This window comes from Mangifera indica, unplaced genomic scaffold, assembly GCF_011075055.1.
Source record: "Mangifera indica cultivar Alphonso unplaced genomic scaffold, CATAS_Mindica_2.1 Un_0040, whole genome shotgun sequence".
NCBI classification, from domain to species: Eukaryota; Viridiplantae; Streptophyta; class Magnoliopsida; order Sapindales; family Anacardiaceae; genus Mangifera; species Mangifera indica.
In genome coordinates this window covers 141,433-165,210 of record NW_025401132.1, presented here as the reverse complement: position 1 = coordinate 165,210, position 23,778 = coordinate 141,433, and the positions used below count along the sequence as shown (strand labels likewise).

Genomic DNA, 23,778 nt, shown 5'->3' with positions numbered 1-23,778 from the left:
ACAAGCTAAATCTAATTATTTTTTATTTTGTTGCTCTAAAAATGTTTACTCACTCTTTGTACTTATCTATGCTGATGACATAATAATTACAAGAACTGATGAATCAACCATTCTTACAATGAAATCATTTCTCAGTTAGAGATTTCATCTCAAAGAGCTTAGCTATAACACTCTCCTCTAGAAGTATTATCCTCTGAAGGAAAGTGCTACTTAAATTGACTATTGGAGCATTACTTTTAAAAAAACTAACATATAATTAATATTTGAATAAAACTTCTTTATTAATATTATTGAAAAATTATCAAAGTACCCTTTAAAATAATAACTAATGTTGGAATTTAAAATAATAACTAATGTCAGAAAACATCAAAAGATGTTCATAAAACCAAAACAATTAAAAACATAAAGTATAACATAGTACTAGCATAAACTAAAAGTAAAGTAATTAGAGATAAGGGAGATGACAGAATTGCCCTCCAGCTCTATACCCTCTAACTACCACTAGTCTCATAGCCATTATGATCATTTGTACCTGCATAGATAAAAGTAAGGGAATGAGTGGTAAAACACTCAGTAAGTAAGAGACTCTAACTGGTATATCTTCTGAATTCCCCACAATGCCCCTAACTTTGTCATCTAAAGTTAGTATTAAACTTTTTACTGAATGATGACGGGTCTTAGTAACTTAAGTTAGGGTTAACTAGGCTATAAATATTACTTTCGGATTGAACTATGTCTCAGTCTAGTCACTAAGGAACCACATCCTCGAAGTCTTATCTAATGTGACGCTATTGAACTTGGTAGAAACATATGAATTTAGAAGTTGTATTGTAACTGAATACTAGACTGATCGGTCTGGATCAAATACAGAGATTTGACACCTTAACCATGTGAGTTCTCTTTGATTTCTCAACTCTACTATACTGTAACCGGGTTCTACTATGAGCATTACCCTACTACAAGTCCTACGTCAGGAATAGTTACTCTTAGTGTCCCTTCATAACTATCCTAGAATGACTAGCACGTCTATATCTCTCCAGCTTTCGCCTAGCTAATGGTTCATGCCTTTATATACTTTAACTAATTGGCACAAGAGGTACTACTGTGTGCTCCAAATGCTTAATCTATCTTTCAAGATGACCCTTATCTCTCTAACCTAGTTTCTTAGTCAAATTCTACTTTTGCCCTTACCCATGAGTGTGTGCATTGCTTACACATGGGTGTGTGCCTAGTTGTTGTTCACACACAACTTCCACTCATGCTTGAAAGATCGAATGGTCTAAGAGGAGGGTGAATTAGACAATTTAAAATAATCTTTACCAAATTAAAGAATTAAACCAATTTATACAATTTAATAAATGATGACTATTTTTAATGCAATTTGCAAGTATAAAAAAATATATTTCAAATAATCAATATAGTCAAAACAACATAATACAAATTATAAATTTAAGAGAAGAGAAAATCAAACAAGTTATATATAGTGGTTTGGCGCCACCCGACGTATGCCCACTCCTCCAAGCTATCTCCCTTGGAGTATTTCACTAATTCTTGGTTGACAAAACTCCAACCAAGCTTTTCTTCACAGTACAAATAACTTCCAAGGTGTTATAACTCACTTCCTCTTACTAGAAATTTTTAGTCTCTCCAAAAATGAACCTCACTCTTTTCTAATATGAATTTTTGTATGAATTCAAACTATAATCTCTCTCAAAGAGTGTAAGTTTAGTACAACCTAATACAAAAGAAATCAAGAAAGTGTATAAGCAAGAGGTTTGATTAGAGCAAAGGATTTGCAAGTGAATAGTTCAAAAATGATTTGTCCTCAAATATATGAAAGTTTTTAGTGCCAAAAGTTGTTCTCAAGTGATTTTGATTTAGTTTATATAAGAGAAAATAAAGAAAGTTATCGTTGTGCACAAAACTAACCATTTTAATTTTTCAGAAGACATAAAATTCTGTTAATCGGATGCAGTTCAGTCAATCAAATATGATGTGGCACTTTTGTGGGCATCACGTGATACTAACCGTTAAAAATTTTATCATCCAATTCAGTTGATAGGAAGAAATTCAATCTATTAGATTTTTGAATTTGTCATTTTTTCAATCAAACCACATCAGATTAATCCATAATCCACGAGTTTTATCCCAAAACTTTGGCACAGTCTACATGGACCATGAGTCTGGGACAACTGTAATTTTACGGGCGTTGCCCTGGAGGCCATGCAAAAATTGACCACTTTTTTTTGTCTGGTCCCTGCCATGTCGAAATATAAACCATAGTTGTCAGCTTCTTCCCAGCATTTGTTTGTGTGTTTGTATGTTGTTTGATCCGGTGGCTTCATCTTTGGCTTTGACTTGAACGTCAAGTAGCTTAAAAACATTATATTCCCCAAGTCACTCCATTAATGAAGTATAACTCGGAAACTACAACATTTGGGCTTTAATTTGACCGTCGAAAGAATCAAAATATATCATTAAGATTACTCCAAAAAGAAAGATGCACGCAATGTCTTTGCTAAAATCAAATGTCACAGTTTGATCTGGAAAATGAACTCAAAGTTTGAATTATTTTTTATGGCTTTCATAAAGAAAAATTATGACACGTGAAAGTTTATGTTTAACGATGAACTGTGCTGCTCTAATTATTACAGAATATAATCCCAATGGATCTTGATGAGTATTAGCCAATTCAATGACAATGCTATATTATTTCACCCATCTACAATGAATAATCCCCACCAGGTTAACATTTCTTATAAAATATAAACAAAACCCTGAATTTAACAGCACATGAAAAGAGCATCATCTTCCCATTATTATGTGTTTCTCAGTTTACTAACAAACCCAGCAGATTCCCACCCACTCCATGACCTAAATACCGTACAAAACAGAGTCATTAATAGGCATTGCGACAATTTCTTCCAAGAACATGGATTTTAGGTTCATTATTAATGGCAACACTAAGCTTTCTGCAGGCTTAAGCAGACTATTCTATAGGCATTCTCAGGTATGGATATCAAAGAAGCAGCTTAGGGAGAGTTGTTCGCATTTGCGTAGAAGGCTAACAAAAAGATATATTCAGAGAATAATACGTACAAGCTATTGCCTTTAATCAAATAAAATGGAAGAATGGATGCTCCATGTCTAGCTGAGATGGAAACCTATCTATAACTCAACCTCTCATATTCTCTAACAAGTGAAAATGAAATCCAACTGACATCAATACAGAAAATGAAAATAAGTTTTAAAAGAAATAAATTTTTAAATCTCATTCCAGAAAATAAGTAGCACTTGCCTACAACTCTTATTGGCTTAGATACAAAATTTATCTCTCAATCTACTCCAAACCCTCCAACATAACATAACATGCAAAATCACACAGATCATGCCTCCATATATAACTCTGTTGTTACCAAAAAGTCACATCACAAACAAATTGAATCAGTTCACCTGAAAGACAAAAACACAAGTGCACAAAAACTAATGCATCAACCAGCCAAAACAAAATATGGTTAGGTGTGGTATATTGACCATTCTAAGTATCCCCTCAGATAGCAAATATCCTTCTGCATCAACTTGTGCACATATGGCCATAAGATCCATTCATCGCATGCATCTAAACAGTTAGTCATATTTCCACCCAAAACCAAAGCATATAAATCTAACAAGGGATTGAAACGAATTCACAAAATCATAACATTTAGTTCCACATTGACAGTTTACAGTAAGCTTCTAAATTTCAATGAATTGAAAGTTGTACACGATTCACAGAATAGACGTATGAAAAAGAAAAAGCATGAAAACAACAGAAATTACTAAAATTAGCTCAGTTCTTCTCAGTGTTGTTCTCCAGTTCCTTCCTAAGCTGTAGAGAGAAATCATCATTGACATCATCATCATCCCAATCATCTTCCCACTGCTGCGCAACATCATTCCCTTCATCCTTATCCTCCCACTCTGTCAAATTTATTATATTTACATAAGAAAAAAAAAAGTTCAGAATACAAAGAATCAACAATGCTCCAAAATTTAAATCTCATACTAATCGCAAAGGAAAAGACAATAGTTACATTAAACCTACAAGAGAAAAAGGAAATTTATAGACAGACGGCGAGCCTTGATATAAATTTCAAGAAAAAACCTAAACTAGTAAGCAGAGACAATATAATCTGCTAATGGAGAATAATAAAATTTCCCTTTCAATTGCGATGAATATTGACCTCCTGAAACGAAAGAAAGAGTAAATCGTGGTATACCTTCGTTGATTCCAAACTCTTCAAACTCGTCATCATCTTCGAACAGATCGATCTTTGCATCTTCGGTCACTGTCTTTGGTTCGGCCGCCATTGCTATGAAGAAAATAATAACTGATCCCAATCAATTAACAGTGATTTCCAGAATAAGGATTTAGATCTGGTGGAAACGGGAATTATATCCGGGTTTGATTGGGAAAGAAGATAGTCACTGAAACGACCTCGTTTCGCAAGCACCACCGAATTTTCTTCTTCCTTTGTTTTTTTTTTGGGGAAAAGCTTCGATAAATGACCCATGCTCATTAACATTAACCTAAAAACAAAATAAAGTTATATATTTTATTTCGTTGGTAAAAACCAAAGAGCAATGTTATGTGTATCTATTTTTGATATATAATTCATGTATACAGTGATGTGTCATTATATAATTATGTGATTTTAAAACATGTGTCATCATATAATAAAGAAATATCTAATCACATGATAACATTTTATTTGTGTACATAAATTATGTATAAAAAATAAGTATACGTAGGTTTATTGAAACCAAAGTCTCCCTCTTTGCATGGTTTTCATGCCCAAGTTAAATATTGATTTAGTGAAAGAGTTGGTCCAGATTAATTGATGATTACTCATAAAATATTTAAATTAAAATTAAAAGTAATATCTAAAATTTTTTTATTATTTAATCATTAAATATAAAATCTAAATTATATATACATAAATTTGGTTTGATGATACACATATTATCTCGAATTATAAGGGGTTGGTTTTAAGTTCTAACAAAGGAAAATTTTTTTATTTTCCTTATAATATATGTAAGATAGACTGAATATTATTTGGCCATAATTCTACTTAGTTCAAAGTCTAAAATGAGTTTCAAACATTTTAAGACCAGATTGACTCTTGATTTTTGGTCAAATTAGTCAATCTGATCCGATCTAATTTTTAAAATCATTATGTTTGGTTTTCTGTTTTCAATGTTCATTGTTTTTTTATGTTACATCAAATAAATCACAAATTTCTCTTTTCAACAATATACAACACAAGATATCATTTACCATAATAACAACATTGACATCACATTAAAGTCTAATGTAGGGAGTATTGAGCAAAATAATGCCGGGCATATTTTTATGGTATTGTTGTTCCAAGCACTGAGGCTAAAGCAATGACATGGTAAAGCTCAAAAAACTATAACCAGGCTGGGTTTTTCAGAGGAGAAACGACTGCCTTCACTTGTAAGTAATTGTGAAGACTATAGATTCCCTTTTCCTTGCCTATGCCGCTCATCTGGTATCCACCAAAAGGAATTGCAACATTAAATACATCATAGCAGTTAATCCATACAGTCCCAGCCCTCAACGCCCGCATCGCTGTGTTGGCTGTTTCAACACTCTTGGTGAATACTCCAGTAGCTAGGCCATAGCGTGTCGTGTTTGCCCTTCTTATTGCATCATTAATATCCCTAATGGATGGAGATCAACATATCCATTTGAAGCTAACAATTCTAAATGATGTAATACAAATAGGGGAAGAAGTTTTTACTCACCTGAACTTCAATATGGATTGCACTAGGCCAAAGATCTCATCCTGTGCTATCAACATATTGTCCTATTTTATTGAAATATGATCAGCATTTTAGATGTGATGATTTGATGACATATGGGTAGATGAAATTTTAGGAGATAACAAATAGTACCTGAACATTTGAGAAGACAGTAGGCTTAACAAAGTATCCTCTGGTGCCAAATCTGTCACCTCCACATTCAAGGGTTGCATTGCTTTCAATGCCTGACCTTATGTACCTGAGGACCTTCTTGAACTACTCTGAGTCGATCTGAAAGTCTGATATGGGTATCACTTTACAACTCCAGCACTTGATGTAAATTTATAGTCACATTTGAATTTGATGAAGAGGACATATATGTATAGTTTCAGAAAACTTTTTCAAAACTGCAGGTCAGAATTAGCAGGCCCTGAGGGCATAAGGCAGAGTACCTGAGGACCTTGTTCAATACCCTTCTTGAAGGGATCACCAACACTACGATTAATGGCACGCACCTTTGACTTCTCTACAAACTCATCATATACACGTTCACGTACATAAGTACGAGATCCAGCACAGCAACATTGTCCCTACAGGCAGCAATGTTTTTATTTTGTATGTGCTCAAATGCTGCAAATTAGCTCTATGCAGAAAATTTCATATAAATAACCTGATTAAAGAACAAGGCAGAGTGCGCTAGCTCCACAGCATGGTCAATGCCAGCATCTTTGCATATTATGAAAGGTGATTTCCCTCCAAGCTCTAAGGTCACCGGCTTAAGAATGCTTTTAGCTGCCAATTGAAGAACAATCTGACCAGTTTTCAGTTGATCCCGTGAAAGCAAGCTGCAAAAGTAGTGGCAAGGGTATTTCTCCCTGGAATTCTCACAACCATGAGATAACCAGGCATGATTGAGCTTATAATAAACAATGCCCAATGGAAGTGGCAAATGCAAAGATTTCCAAAAGACCCGGTCAAGCTGTTTTCCACATAATTGATCAGGTTATCAGCTAACTCATCAAGCTATTATATTAAATACTTAAAAACTGTTATACATAATGAGCAAGGATGTTAATGCTCAAAATATACCTTGTCCACATCTATATGGCTGGCAAGAGCAGTACTAGCGGTTAGCCATAGCCAGAAACTATATTCAGAACACTTGGAGGAAGTCCAGCCTGTGAGAGATGCAATTTGATTAGAAGCTAAAAAATCAGTGTAAGTGACAACAGGAAAATTAGAAAAGTATGTATGGACACTAATGTAGGTTGAGTGAAATGCAATATTCCCATTTATTAAAGCATGTTTAGCATCTTCATTCATGTTCATTGGAAATGCATGATAACTACCCATAATAAGACATTCTTTTCTGATTTCTAAGCAGACCACTTCTTGAACATGATCATATATTTTGTTTCTCATATGTAAGATCTCTTCTCCGCTGATGGAATATATTACATTTACTTGTAAATTCTACCTCATGGAATAGCTTCGCTGCATAAAGAGCAGTCAGAGGTGTTTGCTCTGTAGCTAGAGCTGGTCCAATTTTCCAAGCAAACATAATGAGAGGAAAGTTCCATGGAATAATTTGGCCTACAACACCAATTGGTTCATGCAATGTTTGAACGTGATATTTCCCATCACCAGGAACCGTCAGCCCATGGATTTTATCAGCCCAACCTAGATAATTTTTGGAGAAAATCAGAGCAATACTCAAGAACTGATAATGAAGTTCTATGAAATACATTGTAGTAAACTTACCAGCATAATAGTGGAACAGGCGAACCAGCACTGGTAATTCAGATTTGGCAGATTGTTCATATGGTTTCCCACAGTTCCATGTCTCCAAAGCTGCAAGCTCATCACTGTGTTTCTCAACCAAATCAGCAAACCGCAACAATATCTGTGACCTTTCCTGAATAAAAAACATAGGAAAACATCAAAGAAATCAGAAATCATTGTATCGTAATGTATCAGCATAGCAAAATTTAAGAAATTTCTTACCTAAGCAGTCATCTTTGGCCATGGTCCCTCATCAAATACCTTGAGAGCAGTAGCAACTGCTCGATTGATATCTTCCACATCACCTTCAACAACATTAGCAATCATTTCTCCAGTACGTGGATCGTAGGTTGGAAATGTTTTTCCTGAGGCCAAAAAGAATATTAGAGTAATGAGAAAGAAACAAAATAAACATACTATCAATAAGTTACCTGATGCTGCATCTACAAATTGCCCGTTGATTAGATTCTGAGTGTAATTTATTTGAACAGGTGGGGTGATTAACTCCTCAAGTACAACAGCGGTGCTAAACCTGTTGATGCCTCTTCCCCTCCTAGAGTTTTTTCCTAAGAGAGAATAATTTGAACAAAGTGAGCTCTAATATGAAATTAAAAGAAAATTTGATCAGTTTCTTTTAAGAAATACACATAATAAACAAAAAAAAAAAAAATTGAATAAAAAATCTTTGACATGTTATCATTTATTGATTTACTGTTTCTATTGAATAATGAATCTACTAATTCTCCCAAGCTATATATACCAAAAATTCTACCAGAGTTCATGGTGACTTCTACCAGATTGCAAACAAGAATTTATTTCATTTCTATTTTATAGAGGTCCAGCAAAAATTAAGCAAACATGGGATATTTTAGAGTTATCTTGCATGTATAAATCAAGGTGACACATACAAATTCCAAATGATGAAACCATGAAGTCAAAAACAAAAGACTGTCAACAATTAAAAGAAAGGACAAAAAGAAGAGCGAAGTAAGGTAATTACCGAGATAGCGAAGCAGAGAAAGAGGAGAAGCAGAGAGTGAACGAGAAAGCAAGGAAGAAATTCTGCGTGCTGCCATGGCTGAAGCCTGAAAACGAGAAGATCAAACTTTTCTTCACTCTGTTTTATGCTGAAGTTGCATAAAAAAGCAGAGAAGAACAAACAACAGTCTATCTCTCCAGCTCTCAAACCGACCTTGAGTGCGTCATTTCTTATACATTTATGGGTTATTTGTGAACAGAAAGAATAACCACATTTGGAGCCAATGACTGGAGGAATTGGGTCGCCTTTAAATGAAAGAGATAAGAGAAGACAATGGAGTGGAGTGGAGTGCTGAAAGACGACAATTAGGCTCAGGTAGAAGAAAGAGACGATCACAAGAAGACATGAACTACTAAATTATGGATAGTCCGCATCTTCTTTCATAATTGAAAAAGGCAAGACAAAATTATATGAGTAGATATTTTTTCTTGGGAAAAATGAGATCAAATAATACCTCAAAATCATTCCTTCTGGTGTAAGGCAAGTGTCTTTATCATGATTTGCTTGGTAATGGCAATTGAAGGGAATGTTCCCTGATTATGGGAAAACAAATCATGAGAACACGAAGAGAAGAAAAGAAAGAAAAATTACATATTGTTGCTTAAAAGGTAGGCAAAAAAATTAAATTTAAGAAGAAAGATTATGAAGAAATTTCTTTTCCCAAGAAGAGACATGCGACATTTGAAATATGAGGATAACAGCAAGAATTGAACCATTAGCATTGAAAAATACAAAAGAATTGAATTTCTTAGGCGTAAATTTATATAAAAAAACTAGTATTTATATTAGTATAAAATAAGATGCAAAAAAGAAGAAATCAAAAAATTAATTTCTTGATTGTCTAATCTTTGTGATTGATTTCTTAATCTATGAGATTGATTGATGATTGATTGTTGGCTTAATTGGTGGGATTGTTTGATTGCTTGATCTTGATTGATGATTGATTGATGATCTTGATTCTTGCTTGCTTGATTGATGATTATTTGTTTGATTGATGATATATTGGATATCTTCAACACCCCACCTCAAACTTAAGGAGGCGAAACAGATGTCATCTTGAGTTGCTAACTAAATTAGAAAACCGTCCAAAAGGATGAGACTTAGTAAAAATATCGACAAGTTGATCAATAAAAGAAACTAGAGGAAGGAGTAAAATGTCTTGAAGCAAATGTTGTCGAACAAAGTGACAATCTATCTAAATATGTTTTGTACATTCATGAAAAACATCATTATGAACTATTTGGATGACGCTATGATTGTCACAACAAGGAGGAGTGGCAGATATCTGAGGTATGCCCATATCATGCAATAACCACTGTAACTAAAGAAGCCCAGAAGTGGTGTTAGCAAGAGTTCAATATTCGACCTTAAACTAGATTGAGAAACAATATACTGCTTTTTATTGCACCAAGAAACCAAAGAATCCCCGAGAAAAAAAAACAATATCTCGTAGTGGAATGTCTATCAGCTGGATCACCAACCCAATCAACATCAGAATAAGCTCGCAATGCTAATAATGATAAGAAGGAGAAATGTAAGCCATGGAACAAAGTGCCTTTGACGTATTGTAAGATACGAAGCACTACAACATAATGAGTAAATTTAGGAGCTAACATAAATTGGTTGATAAGATGAACAACATGTGCAATATCAGGACGAGTTACTATAAGACAAACTAAGTTTCCAACTAACTTACGATAGAGAGTTGGATCTCGTAATAGTTCACCATCAGTCGCACACAACTTGACATTTGTTTCTAAAGGCGTATTGATTGTTTTAACATCAGTCAGTCAGACTCTAGAAAGAATATAATAAACATACTTAGCTTATGTGAGATAATACCCATCAGAACTTGAAGACACTTCAAATCTTAAGAAATAACTAAGAGATTCAAGATATTTTATTTCAAATAGTTGACTTAAGAAAATCTTGAGATTAAAAAATTCTTGTAAGATCATTGCTAGTAATAATCATATCAATGACACAAAGAAGCAATAAAACAATGTCAGAAGTAGAGCTACAAACCAATAAAGCAGAATCATTAGGACTAGAAGAAAAACCTATTTGTTCAATAGTGTTACTAAATTTTGAAAACCATGCACATTGAAATTTTTTAAGTCCATACAAGGCTTTTTGCAACTTGCAAACCTTTTTGGAAGGATGATCATACCCTAATGGAGGTTTCATGTAAATTTCTTTTATAAGATCTCCATTAAGAAATGCATTTTTGACATCTATTTGAGATAGATGCTGATGTTTAGCAACTGCAATTGCTAAGAGAGTTTGAACAAAATTGAGTCGAGCAACGGGTGCAAATGTCTCCTTATAATCAATGTCGTACTCTTGGGTAAAACCTTTGGCCACCAATCGAGCCTTATATTTTTTGACAAAGCCATCAGAGTGAGTTTTGATCTTGTAAACCCATTTGTAATATGTAAGGGACTTTCCATTAGGCAAATCAATAAGCTCCCAAGTTCAAGTCTTGATAAGAGCATCAAGTTCTTCTGTCATAGCTTGTTGTGACAAAGGATTAAAGAAAGCCTCGAGAAAAGTGTAAGGTTCATGTAGAGAGGAGATGGTAGCATAACAATGATAATCATGAAGATGGAAAGGTGATTGTCTTACCTTGGTAGGACGCAAATGATCTGTGAACTCAAGAGACTGATTTTGTTATGAGGATTCCACAAACTACTCAGATGTATCAAAAGGCTGTGGAGTAGGATTACTTGAGGTACTTGTAATAGAATCTAGAAATAGTTATGTGAATAAAAGAGCCTTTCATTGAGTTGTGGTATCAAAGGATGCAATGTCAGAAAACTTCTTATATTCCCAAAATGTGACATGTTATGAGATATGCACACGCTTAGAAATAAAATCATAACACTTATTCCCTTTATGTTCAAGACTATATCCAAGAAAACAACATAATCTAGACTGAGGTTCAAGTTTTGTTCTTTCATGAGGTTAGAAAGGAACAAAACATGCATAACCAAAGACATAAAATAGTGTATAATCTGGAGGATTACCAAAAAGATGCTTATAAGGAGTTTGATTGCCAAGGATAGATGAAGGCAAACGGTTGATGGTATATACAACAGTGAATGTTGCTTTTTGCCAAAAATGCTTTGGAACAAATGAAACAATAAGAAGAGCACAAACAGTTTCTAGAATATGTCTATGTTTCGCTTGGCTTAACCATTTTGTTGGGATGTACCTAAATAAGAGTATTAGAGTATAGTGTCATGGTTCTTTAAAAGAGTGAGTAATCGAGTGTTTCTGTATTCCATGACATTATCAAAGCAAAAAATTTTATATTTCTAGAAAATTGAGTTTTGATCATGTTGGTAAACTCCTTACAAACATCAAATAGGTGAGAACAATTATGTAAAAGATAAATTCAAGTAAATCATGAGTAATCATCCATAAATATAACAAAGTATTTTGAACCTCTTATAGTTATAATAGGTGTAGGATCCCAAATATCAAAGTATATAAGATCAAAGGGTGAAAAAGTAATAGAATCACTTTTATGGAAAGGTAAATTAAGATGTTTACCAAGTTGGCAAGACATACACTCAAAATCTTCATGAAGAACAAATCCTAATAATCCTAATGAAGATAATGTTTTGAGACGAGACTTAGACACATGGCCTAATTGGAACTACTAAAGACTCAAAGGCACAATAGACTGGGTAGACATAACAATATTAGTCACAGGAACATGAAACGACATAAGCTTCAAAAGTCACCTTACTTTATGACCTTTCCTAACTGTCTTGCTTGTCTATGGATCTTACACAATACAACCATGATTAAAGAAATGTAAGTTTAATCCAAGTTCACATAATTGGTCAACAAATAAAAGATTTAAGGAAAGTTTGCGGGACAAGGTATGTGTTTGGAACAAAGAGATGTGTAGTAGATATAGATCCTATATGGCTAACTTGCATTGTAGATCCATTAGTAGTTTGAATATTAGGAATATTATTGACTAGGGTCATGAATGAAAATAATGATGAGGAAAGAGTTATATGATTACAATAGACAGAGTCAAGATACTAGGAGGTATTACCTATGGTGATAGAAAATGTAGAAGCAGAAGTAGAAGTAGAAGAAGAACTAGTACCAATTTGAGTGAGAGCTCGAGTGATAAGTGTCTCAATATTAGCCTCTGATAAAGTGTGTATGCCAAAGGTAGGCTCTGGTGCATTATCTTCATTAATAGTAGCGATAGAGTAGGGATGGAAACTCCAATTTGGATTTTGTTGTTGATTCCCTTTTCTTAAATTGAAGTTCCTTTTATCTTTGGAATGACATTCCTCATATGTATGTCCATTGTGATGACAATAAAAGTAATATTTTGAGGAATTAGATACAGGTTTTGTAGATTGTGAGGGAGTAGCAAGAACTGTATTTGAGAGATGAAGTTTTTAGGTTTGCATGTGTGTTTCTTCAAAGATTAATTCTACTATAGTTATATCCAATGTTGGTAAAGGATGACAATGTAATAGTGAGATATGAACTAATTTAAAATCTTTATGAAGAGCCATAAAAAACTGATTTAATCATTATTTATCACGATATTAGATATACATCTTAGCATCATCATCATGTATCCACTTAGCCTTAAACAAACTTAACTGGTCCCATAAAGTAGATATTTTAGAATGAAAGTCGTTAATTGACTTACTAATTTGTTGCTTCAAATTATAAAGTTTGACTTAAACTTGATATGAGTGAGCAAAATCATTGAATAAAAATCATTGAGCGAAAAAATCTCAAAGATCCTTAGCTCCTTCAAATCGACCAAAGAGAATGTTGATAGATGCTACCGAAGTATTTTAAATCCAAAATATAATCTTGAAATTGTTGCAGTCTCATTTTTCAAGTTGAGTCTCAAACTCTTCTTGGAATTCACCATGTTTTTTTTTAGGTTTACGTTTTTCGCTGATGACATATCTCTACATCGTGTGACTTTTAAGAAAGTTATGTATGGATTGGGCCCAATGATTATAGTTGGTGCCATCTATGATGATACAACTAGATTAGGATACATCAGCCTGCATTTAAGATATGATGAAGGAAAAAAACTTTATAAACTCAATATCTATTGAATAAGAAGAAATATTTAACCCAAAATACTATGAAAAATATAAAAGAATTGTATTTCTTATGTTTAAATTCATAAACAAACAACTAATATTTATATGAGTATACAATGAGATACAAAAAGAAAAAAATCAAAAAATTAATTTCTTGATTGTCTAATTTTTGTAATTGATTTCTTAATCTATGAGATTGATTGATAATTAATTATTGGCTTAATTGATAAGATTATTTGATTATTTGATCTTAATTAATGATTGTTTGTTTAATTGATAATTGATGAGTAATTGATGATCTTGATTAATTATTGATAATTGTTTGTTTGATGGATGACATATTGTATTTCTTCAAAAATCATAGTGATAATAAAGCTGAAAAGAACTACAGGATTGAAAAGTGATATATAGAACTTTAATATCTTCCTTCAATTTTACACCATCCAGGAAGAAAATTGAGACAATCTTTAATTAAATGAGTCCACGTCGATGTTGTCCTTGTGCGTCTCATCCTGAAAAGAGCTGTAAGCTGACGCGCAGAGCAGTGGAGCTACAGTCTGCAGAGGTTCGTCACAGCTACTTCAACCGTGGAGGTACATGAGACTTCCAATGATTGATTATAATCAAAGAAAAACAACCGAAAGATGAATTCCTTCCTAAAGTATGGTGTAGAACAATATTTTGAGGAAAAAAATCCATAAAAAATTTAATGACCCACTTCAAATTTTGATGTTATATTGAACAACCCACAAAACATTTGTTACTATGGTTTTGTTCTCACCTCCAGAAGCCCCATAGGAATTTTACCATTTCTGTTTATGGCCACTTAAAATGAGACAGGGAAAAGATGGAACATTGAGAGAAACCTCGTCATAACAGAGTGTCCATGATGATTTTTCTTTTCTTTTAGCCATGAGACCATATGCAACTCATGCAATCATAAAATTTTGGTAACAGATGAACGTGGTGGGGCTCTCTGCTACGACCAATAAGCTTGGAATCAAATTTACGACCCACAGACCCGTAGTGTTTCTAAATTACACTACAACTCTCAATAAAACACAGAGCCACATTTTACAGTGCACAGCAGGATTTCTAATGCACGTCTGTTCTTCATTTCCAGATTTTCAAATGACAAGGCTATATATGCTTGCATATCCTGAATTCAAATGACAACTTAAATTCAAGTTCTCAAAACATTCCGGAAAAACTCAATAGCAGTTTGTCTTCATTTTTATGGTACAATTTGTTCTTGTACAGGATCAACAATCTTATTGGTCTGCAGAGAAATCAAGATCCTGAGGCTTAAACATTTTGGGCATTTTTAAGTTGGATCCGTCAGGATCAAGATCTGTCAACCTGATGCTAAGCCTTCTACTTAATCTAGAAGAAAGTGCTCTACCACCAAGAGGGGCATTGATTGCATTTGCACTACTATCCACTGGTGATTGTCTCTCAGCAGCGCGACTATCTTCAGTACTTTGTTCAGGAGTTTCATCACTGTAATACTCCTCTTCCAGTAATCCCTCTTTCATGGCCAACTCCATCGCCTGTTTTCTCTTTAAATAGCGTCTCCATGCAATTTGTATAAAGCAAGCTCCCCAAGTTCTCCACTGGTGAGAGTAGTATCTGAAAGCATGCTGGAGTTTCTTGCTATTGAGGCGCTTAAATTGACCTGCAACAAACTTAAGGTCTTCTGCTCGGAGTGCGAAGGCCTCAACTTCAGTAATGGACCTGACTGTTCTAGTTGATAATGGAAGATTTAGCGTCGAGTTTGGCATCAAGGCCCATGTCAATAATTCTTCACCACAGAAGTCACCAACTCTGAGAACAATAGAATTGTAGAATCCTGCCCTTCCACCATTGGTTGTGGAGCTCTCTACTTGACCTCTAATGATGAAAAGCATCTCATTCACTGGATCACCTTCTCGAATAATGAAGGTGTCTCTGGTATTCAAGGATGAGTAGAGACGTTCGCATATGGCATCTAACAGCTGCTGATCCATTTGTGCAAAAAATGGAACCTGAATAAAACCATTGGATTGGATAGGTGAATGATATAACTTCCAGGAGAGATCGCTTTTCAGCTACTTAATGGCACAAGGCAGTATGACTTACCCGTTGAACAAAAGCTAGACAGAGATGCCTCTGAATTTGGCGCCTGAGATCCAAAGGTAAAGACCCCAAAATGGATTCTTCATCAGCACCTCTTGTGGCTAGCCATTTGTATTGCACAAACCGGCGCACCCGTTCTTGTAGCTCTTCAGGCAATTGCCGGTGCCTCATCCACTCCTCTGTATCTTTTCTTTTAACTCTCCATTCCTCTAGTCTAGCGTTTGTAGATTGCAAATACGTCTTGAAAAATTACAAAATCAGACTAATTAAGCACAGAGAGCATCTTATCAGTATACTATACTGATTTTGCCATACCTGCATTTTGCCTATGAGATGTGAGAAAAGAATTAGACCACCAATGCAGACAACAATGCTGAATACTGTTTCACCAACGTAAGTACTCGTCTCAAGATTCTGCCCGTAGCAACTACACATCACAAAAATGGTTGAAAATTGCATTACAGTTAACATCAAATTTAGCATTTCTAAAACACTTCATCCCAATATAAGAAGAAATATAGCAGGGAGTCCTGCGCTTCCTTATCTTTTTAGAAATAAAATCTAAAGTGCTTTTCCCTGTTAACTAGTTATTATAAATTAAACTGACCTTACCTTAGCGTTTTCAAACCCCACCAGAGGCAATAGAAATATTTTTGAAAGAAAGATGATTCAGCAACAGCATTAGTAAAAGCATCAGCAAATATTCCGAACTGAAACTTATCATCATTTTTAGCATCACAATTGCTGAGCACCTGAGTGGTACTAAGCCAAGCTCGGCGTTGAGGTTTGTCCTTAGCGTCACAGTCAAGAAAAGAAGTTCTACAGGGCTGACCCCTGGTGACATTACTCTCCTTTCTACATTGGATTGACCAGCACTCATACTGCCGCTGCATAGAAAACAGATACCACACAGCTCCAAGAAGCTGCACCCGAAAATTTAAATCAACCAACAGAGACAAATTATGACAAACGGGATATGTAAGAAATCGATTATATAAATGCTCACATGGCTGATAAGTATATACATGAGGAGATTGTAAACTGAGCCCGACCAGGGACTTTTGGCAACAATTCCAGCCGTTTTAATAATCCGTCTGTTGAGGGGGAATATGATTGTAATTCGGGGAACATATTGAATCAGAACAATCAGAGAAAGAGTATGGTTGGCATTATCAGCTGTTGTATATTTGAGTACTGGAATAACGAACCAAATGACAAGCTGCATTTCAAAGCAAGGCCATGTAAATTATATTTATAATTAACAAATCCTAAAATTCGACTCTGTAATATATAACCTGTGGGAGAGGAAGTGCGGCTGCTAAATCGATAGCAAATTCAGACTTCAAGTAGCGGCTGGCGATGGCTTTAGGATCCTTGACGAGCTCTCCCCGTCCAAAAACCCTGGAAGTGGGTGCCACAAATGCTGTTTTGAACTTGATAAAAATGTGCAAGAGAAAGAATGCGTCCGTCACCGTCCTAAAGAAGGTAACGACGATGCCCAAGTTGAGATCGATGGTCAAGCAATCGTTGCGGATAATGGGGTAGAAAAGATACAGAGGGTCTAAATACAAGGCTACGAGGCAATTCACCAGGAAAAAATGGTTCCATTTTGTGATGAAGTCGCTTTGTGGGTCGTGGATTCGGTTCCACCAGGGCGCGTCGTCGCGACGGAGGGAGAAGGTCTTGCGCAAATTGTAGAAGTTAATGTTATTATTATTCATGTTGCTCCACCATCATTAGGATTAAACGATCAAACCAGAGAGAAATTGTACATGAACATTAATCTACTGCTCACACATGACTTTGGTTCCTTCATGCATTGCGAGATTTATGGAGAATCAATGATTACTACGAGGATTTCGCCTCTAATTACAACTTCAAACTATAACAACAAAATAACTAAACTATTAATTTCACTTCCCTGAACTTGTTTCTAATTTTGATACCTCTTTGACTTCTGAAATTTATTTTTTTACAAGGATAAATCAACAAAATTACATCCCGATACAATATTTCTTGAACCAAGGGTTATCCTAAGTGATGAAAAGAATGACTTTTTTTATAAAAACTTTAGGTTCGTAATATATCGTAATAAAATTAATATCCATTTTATCTAACTTAGTAATTATGGGTTTAATAGAACCAAATTCTCTTCTCATAAAAAAAAAAAATACAATATTTCTTACAACGATGGTGGAAGGAGGGTTTTCTTTCCGTTGCTATATAGAGTAAGTTTTGGTTAATGGACACATTTTTCATTTTATATAAATTTTACCATAGTTTATATAAATGTTCAAGGTATTGCACAAGCCATTTTGTTGCATTGAAACTCTAGGAAACGTTCATCTCACCTAAATTTTGTTTATTTTTGTTTTTTTAAATCAAAGTTTGTATTCTAAATTTTGTTTCTACATAAATTTCTTGAACTGTATGAACTTCTATATTTGGTTATGTCATATTTTTCTAACCCCCTCAACTTTTAAAATTTCCACCTACATTCTAGTATAGAACAATGTAGAGGGATAATTAATCAACGTATATATAAAAGTTATAGAATCTAATTATAATTTTTCGAATCAAACTCCAATCAACAACTCTTATCTGAAACTCAAACTTAAGTTAAGAACTCTTAACCTCTTCAAACTCGAGCTTGGGGTTTTATATATTTTCCTAATCTTGCTTCCATTAATACTAAACTCAATTCAGTTCGGTTCGATTACAATCCTAATTACTGTTAGTGTAATTAGGATGGCAAAGATTTTGATTATTTTAATATTAAATGGTCAAAGATTTTTATCCTTAATTATGAAAGATAAAAATGAAAAAGACACGTAAATAAAGACAATGACACCATTATTTGTCCATATTATTTCTAAACAAAGTTATCTGAGCTGCCTTTAACTTCATAAAAAATATAAATTATAAAGGCCAAAGCACTTACTCCCAACCAAACATTATTGAATTCCTAAATTAGTATTTATTAATTATTAAAAACTCAAATATTTATTTATAAATAATTAAAATTAACATAACTATTTAATATTATCCTTTTTTCGCTTAGGTTTAAAAAACTAGTAATTTTTTGATAATTAAACTTTAAAATATTATATTTTAACTCTTTGGGTTTCTTTCTTTTCTACCTTTCTTTTATGGCACCATCACCAATTGACTTCTCTCTCTCTCCTCTTTTTTGGTGTCGTTTCCAAATGAAAAATATCTTTGTCACTAGACAAGGACAAATTGTCTTCTTCCAAAGATGAAGACAACTTTTTTTATCCGAAGATAGCATAAAAAAAGAGGAGGGAGATAGAAGCCAACCGATGACAACACCGGAAAAAAGAGGGAGAAAAAAAAGAAACCTTATGGGAGGAAAATGTAACAATTTAAGGTTTAATCCTAAGGAAAATTATTAGTTTTCTAAATTTTAGGAAAAATTATTAGTTTTCTAAGATAGTGTTTTATTATTTTTAATATATTACTAGTAAAATAACAAATTTATATTTTTGTCTCTTATGAAGACGATATTCTTCATCCAAAGACAGCATTGGAAAAAGGGAGGGAGAGAGAAGTCAACTGATGATAGTGTTGGAAAAAAGAGGAAGAAAAGAAAAAAAACCCTATGAGGGAAAATATAACATTTTAAAATTTAATCCTGAAAGAAATTTTAACTTTTTAAACTTAGAGGGAAATAAATAATATTTTATTATTTGTAATATATTACTAGTGAAATGACGATTTTACATTTTTGTCTCTCATGAAGACTATGTTCTTTTTTTGGAGACGACATCAAAAAAGGAGAGAGAGAGAAACCAGCTACTGAGAACGTCAGAAAAGAGAGAGAAAATAAAGACACCCTTAAAAGAAAAATATAACATTTCAAAGTTTAATCCCAAAGAAAATTATCAGTTTTCTAAACCTAAGGAAAAAATAAATAATATTTTGTTATTTTTAATATATCACTAGTGAAATGATGATTTTATCTTTAAAACTTAGTAGTTCGGTTAATTTTAATAACTTATAAATTTTATTTATACACAATCTATACAAATTTTATTTAAAACAAGGGTAAGCATACATGATACGGACACAAAGCACTGACTTGCAGTATCCTTGCTTGCATGTTTAGGTAGTTCATTTCCTCACTATGAAACCTAATTGGTAATATAAGGTGTAGGACACATTCATTACCGTCCTAATTCACTAATATTGGCAACTTATTATTGAAATTTTAATACATGTATATGGATACACAATACAAAGTAGGTAAATCAATCTATGATGCATACTATACAAGGTGTACCAGAATTCAGGCAATGCATCTTTCTCCGTCAATTAATTCCAGATATTAAAAAATTATAAATTCAACAAAATGCCACAAACAACATCACACCAAAAAGGGTGTTGCAAGGTAGTGAGATCTTTTGTGAATACAAACAACTTCTGAAAAAAACTTACCTTCTGTCTTCAGTGTGGCTGAATCTATGCCAAACTGCTCTGTTTGATGATGTTCTGAAGTGCCCAAGAGATCTTGGCTACTTTGGTCAGCTTTTGAAATGCTTTTTTGCCTTTTGATTAGTCCATCCACTAAATTCATGTAGGTTGATTTGTTTACAATGATGCTCTTTTGCATTGTTTTCTCAAAATTTGGTCATTGCATCCTTGTGTTTCCATAGAGTACAGAGCTCATTTCTCCGCTCCTGAGTAAGCAAAGGAACTAGAATCCAATCCCTCAGAAGTAGTCACTACACTCTGCCCCTCTCCCAATTGAATTGGCAGATCCTTTTTCAACCATTTTAGACTTGAAATCCTCTGCTTCTTGAAGCTTACAGGCATTAATTAGTGCCCCCTGAATGATATTAAATGTATAATGATCGGGCACTGGTTTCTTTTTTTTCATTTCATATACCTCATCAAATGCATCCTTGAATCTCCCTTCCCTGCATAGACTTGATATCATCTTGTTGTAAGTAGTTGCATCAAATTTCCTCCCTTTTGAAATCCATGTGTTGAAGAGTTTAAGAGCCTTTTCTAGCATACCCTCCCTACAAAGCCCTGCAAGAAGAATAATAAATGTAACGACGTCAGGTTTGAGACTGAAATGCTTTTTCAACTTGTCCCTCCTTGCAGTACCCATGAATATTTGAATTGTATGTGGTTTCATCTGGGATTAAACCACTCTCAAGAAGCTCATTCAGCTTGTAAATGGCATGCTCAGTCATTTCTGAATGACATAGCCCTGCAATTATAATGTTATAGGTAATAATACGAGGATTCTATTAAGCAATCAATTTCTAAGTTTGTCATTTCAAAGCTCAGCCCACCTTTTCATCCTTAAAATATCCTGTGATAAGAGTGCCATAGCTTGCCTCATCAAGATAAAATCCCCTCATGATGGCTCTATCAAGCAAGTTGTACGCCTCATCAAGCTTCTTCTCCCCCCAGTGTATGAAGAATGGTATTAAGTGTAAAATTATTCATCTTCAACTCATCCATTGTTCCGAAAGCTTCAACCATCTTCCCTGCTTTACGATATCCATTTATCAAAATAGTGTAACAGTGTCTAGTGGAATAGTAGTTTCTTCCATTTTCCTCATGGTATTAATGGCTTAGTCAATTTTGCCTTCTTCTAAATACCACTTAATTATAATATTATGAGTAACTGCATTCAGCTTCACTCCTTTCTCTAACTGCATTCAGCGTCACTCCTTTCTCCAACTGCATTCAGTTTCACTCCTTTCTCACCCATTTTATTAATCAACTCAAATGCTCTAAACTACTACCCGATTCAAAACATCCATGAATTATAGTATTATATGTAACCACATCCGGCAACAGCTTCAAATTCTCCATCTCATTCCTCAACTGAAATGCCTTGTCATTACACATCCCATTAATCAACATAATATGTGTCCAAAAATCCGGCAACAATTTATCCAATGTCATCAACTCCACCTTCATTGCCTCCTTTAACCACCCCAACTTACAATACCCACATACCAAAATATTATACGTGCTCCAATTGGGTAACAACCCTTCATTCTTTATACCTGATAACAAATCCCTAGCCTGACTGAACCCAACTTTCTTACACAAAGCATCCGATATAGTAAGTTATATTATCTGGTAAACGACCAAAACCCTCCATTTTCTTCAGCCACCCAAGCGCATCCACAAACTTATTCGCCAAGCAACATCCATGTATCACAACATTAATAGTACTAGTATCAGGTTTAACTTCAAAGTACATTAGTCATATCTTTAAAACTTTATAAGCAAGCAAAATTGAAGGCGAAGAAGAGTGTCTTACCAATCCATTTGCAAGCACATTGCAGTCAACCATCTGGGCTGTACTTCAACCTCTTCATTTTACTAAAAATCTGAGCAGCCAAGTGGGGCTTCCCGGACTCAACATAGGCGCTGATACAGGAGTCGAAAAGCAGTTTCGACGTCTTAATACCACATTTCTTGGGGTCCCAGTTACCGGGCTTAACAAAGTAGCCATGGAGAACATGTTGGCGACCAGAGCTGATGAAAGAAACAAGCAAAGATATGGCGTCCGCACGCTTGTGAATCTTGTGATATTGGAAGAGTGAAGGAAGAAGAGGAAGAAGAGGCAAAGGAGATTGTGCGAAAGAGGCCCAAGAGGGCGCCAAATGGGACTGGGTCCATTTGAAGAAAAAGATCAATTTTGCTATGGTGGCTTTTATTTCAAATGGTAATTCTAAAAATTTCGTTTTTTTATCAGAACCATTCATATTTCAACTTTCAATAACCTTAAACGACATCGTTTAGAATAACGTCCATTCTATCAGTGGATTTGTGGTAAACATTATGTTTGGAACCAGATTCTGTTTGGCTCATGTTGCGGAAGAAAATGGAGAGCCCTGTGAAAACAAAGAAGCAAGCAGAGGTGGTGAAACTGAAGCCAATAGAAGCAACAAAAGAAAGCTTTGTGGAATTTGGACAAGTGATTGAAGCTTCACCTGATGGCGAGGAGTTTGGCCCTCAAGACGCTCAGCTAGACCTCAGCCATGGCTTAAAATATCCTGTGATAAGAATTTTCCCACTCTATTACTTCTAGTCTAAGTAAAAAAACCCCGCGTACTTGAATAAATTCTACAGTCAATTACACGTTTAATTATTTATCTTACAGTTGTATGACTCGTATTTTAATTAGGATAAAATTCAAACCAAACTAAACTTAAATATAAGTTAACTTGAGTTTGGTTTGAATGATTTTAGAAATTATATGAATTCAGTTCAAATTTATTAAACTAATTAGAGTAGAGATTTCAGTTTGAAGTAGGAGAAAAATTCGAGGTTCTAACTCGATTCAAATTCATAACATAAATTTATGATTCAAGTTCGTAACTTAAATTCGTGGTTCAAATTTAGTGTTCAAATTCATGCCTCGATAATTTACCTTTATCACAAAAAAAAAAAAAAAAAAAAACTTTATTGCACCAGCGATTGCATGAACTCTTCACCAAAGTTCAGAGAGTATGAAAGAATTGAGGAACTAACAGAGAGATATGGTGAGAAAATGGTTCCCAAACGGCTAAGAACAAGAAGAGGATTATTAGTCTTTGTCGTTATAGGTCTTTATCCTACATATACTCTTTGCGGGCTCGATTTCCTTTTTTCATACTTTCTATCTCTTTTGTCGGTGCACCAAAGTTCGGTGAACCATTCATTTTTCTGTTGTCTCTCATCATTGTGAAGGAAAGAGGAGTATGAGAAAAATTGACGAAAGAGCAGAAGACAATGGTGGAAAGAAAGGTGAACAAAAGAGTCGAAAGAGTGAGAAATTTTGATTTTTTAATGGAAACTTGGAAAGTCAGGCAGAAATGTGTAAAAAGGTGGAAACACATTTGCTTAAGTTTGTTGAGCCAGCTCTCATGAGTCATGACTCAACTTAGTTGGAGCCGAACCGAT

At 34.3% G+C, this 23,778-nt stretch overlaps 2 protein-coding genes, 1 long non-coding RNA gene and 1 pseudogene across 3 annotated transcripts; all 4 read right to left on the bottom strand.

Moving 5' to 3' along the window:
- Positions 1 to 3,675: 3,675 nt before the first annotated feature.
- On the bottom strand, positions 3,676 to 4,498 carry LOC123206518 (protein DSS1 HOMOLOG ON CHROMOSOME V-like). The gene is made up of 2 exons (XM_044623750.1): positions 4,260 to 4,498; positions 3,676 to 3,960 (listed from the first exon to the last, which is right to left on the bottom strand). The coding sequence occupies exons 1-2, from the start codon at positions 4,348 to 4,350 to the stop codon at positions 3,830 to 3,832; spliced, it is 222 nt and encodes a 73-aa protein (XP_044479685.1). The 5' UTR covers positions 4,351 to 4,498; the 3' UTR covers positions 3,676 to 3,829.
- Positions 4,499 to 5,266: 768 nt separating this feature from the next.
- LOC123206524 lies at positions 5,267 to 9,282 on the bottom strand (annotated as a pseudogene).
- A 5,524-nt stretch (positions 9,283 to 14,806) lies between these two features.
- Positions 14,807 to 17,614, bottom strand: LOC123206532 (probable cyclic nucleotide-gated ion channel 16). Its single transcript, XM_044623761.1, has 6 exons — positions 17,139 to 17,614; positions 16,850 to 17,062; positions 16,456 to 16,766; positions 16,159 to 16,270; positions 15,847 to 16,083; positions 14,807 to 15,752 (listed from the first exon to the last, which is right to left on the bottom strand). The coding sequence occupies exons 1-6, from the start codon at positions 17,562 to 17,564 to the stop codon at positions 15,000 to 15,002; spliced, it is 2,052 nt and encodes a 683-aa protein (XP_044479696.1). The 5' UTR covers positions 17,565 to 17,614; the 3' UTR covers positions 14,807 to 14,999.
- Positions 17,615 to 20,031: 2,417 nt separating this feature from the next.
- LOC123206519 lies at positions 20,032 to 22,501 on the bottom strand. The gene is made up of 2 exons (XR_006500032.1): positions 21,165 to 22,501; positions 20,032 to 21,079 (listed from the first exon to the last, which is right to left on the bottom strand). It is a non-coding gene; the product is annotated as an uncharacterized LOC123206519 (long non-coding RNA).
- Positions 22,502 to 23,778: the final 1,277 nt, after the last annotated feature.

What these genes read in the sequence shown, in the direction of transcription:
- LOC123206518 (XM_044623750.1), bottom strand. Translation starts at nt 4,350, where the DNA reads ATGGCGGCCGAACCAAAGACAGTGACCGAAGATGCAAAGATCGATCTG. An exon ending in AGAGTTTGGAATCAACGAAG is followed by an intron (nt 3,961 to 4,259) that starts GTATACCACGAT and finishes TAAATTTGACAG; the next exon opens with AGTGGGAGGATAAGGATGAA.
- LOC123206532 (XM_044623761.1), bottom strand. Translation starts at nt 17,564, where the DNA reads ATGAATAATAATAACATTAACTTCTACAATTTGCGCAAGACCTTCTCC. An exon ending in TGTATATACTTATCAGCCAT is followed by an intron (nt 16,767 to 16,849) that starts GTGAGCATTTAT and finishes TTTCGGGTGCAG; the next exon opens with CTTCTTGGAGCTGTGTGGTA. An exon ending in ATCTCATAGGCAAAATGCAG is followed by an intron (nt 16,084 to 16,158) that starts GTATGGCAAAAT and finishes TAATTTTTCAAG; the next exon opens with ACGTATTTGCAATCTACAAA.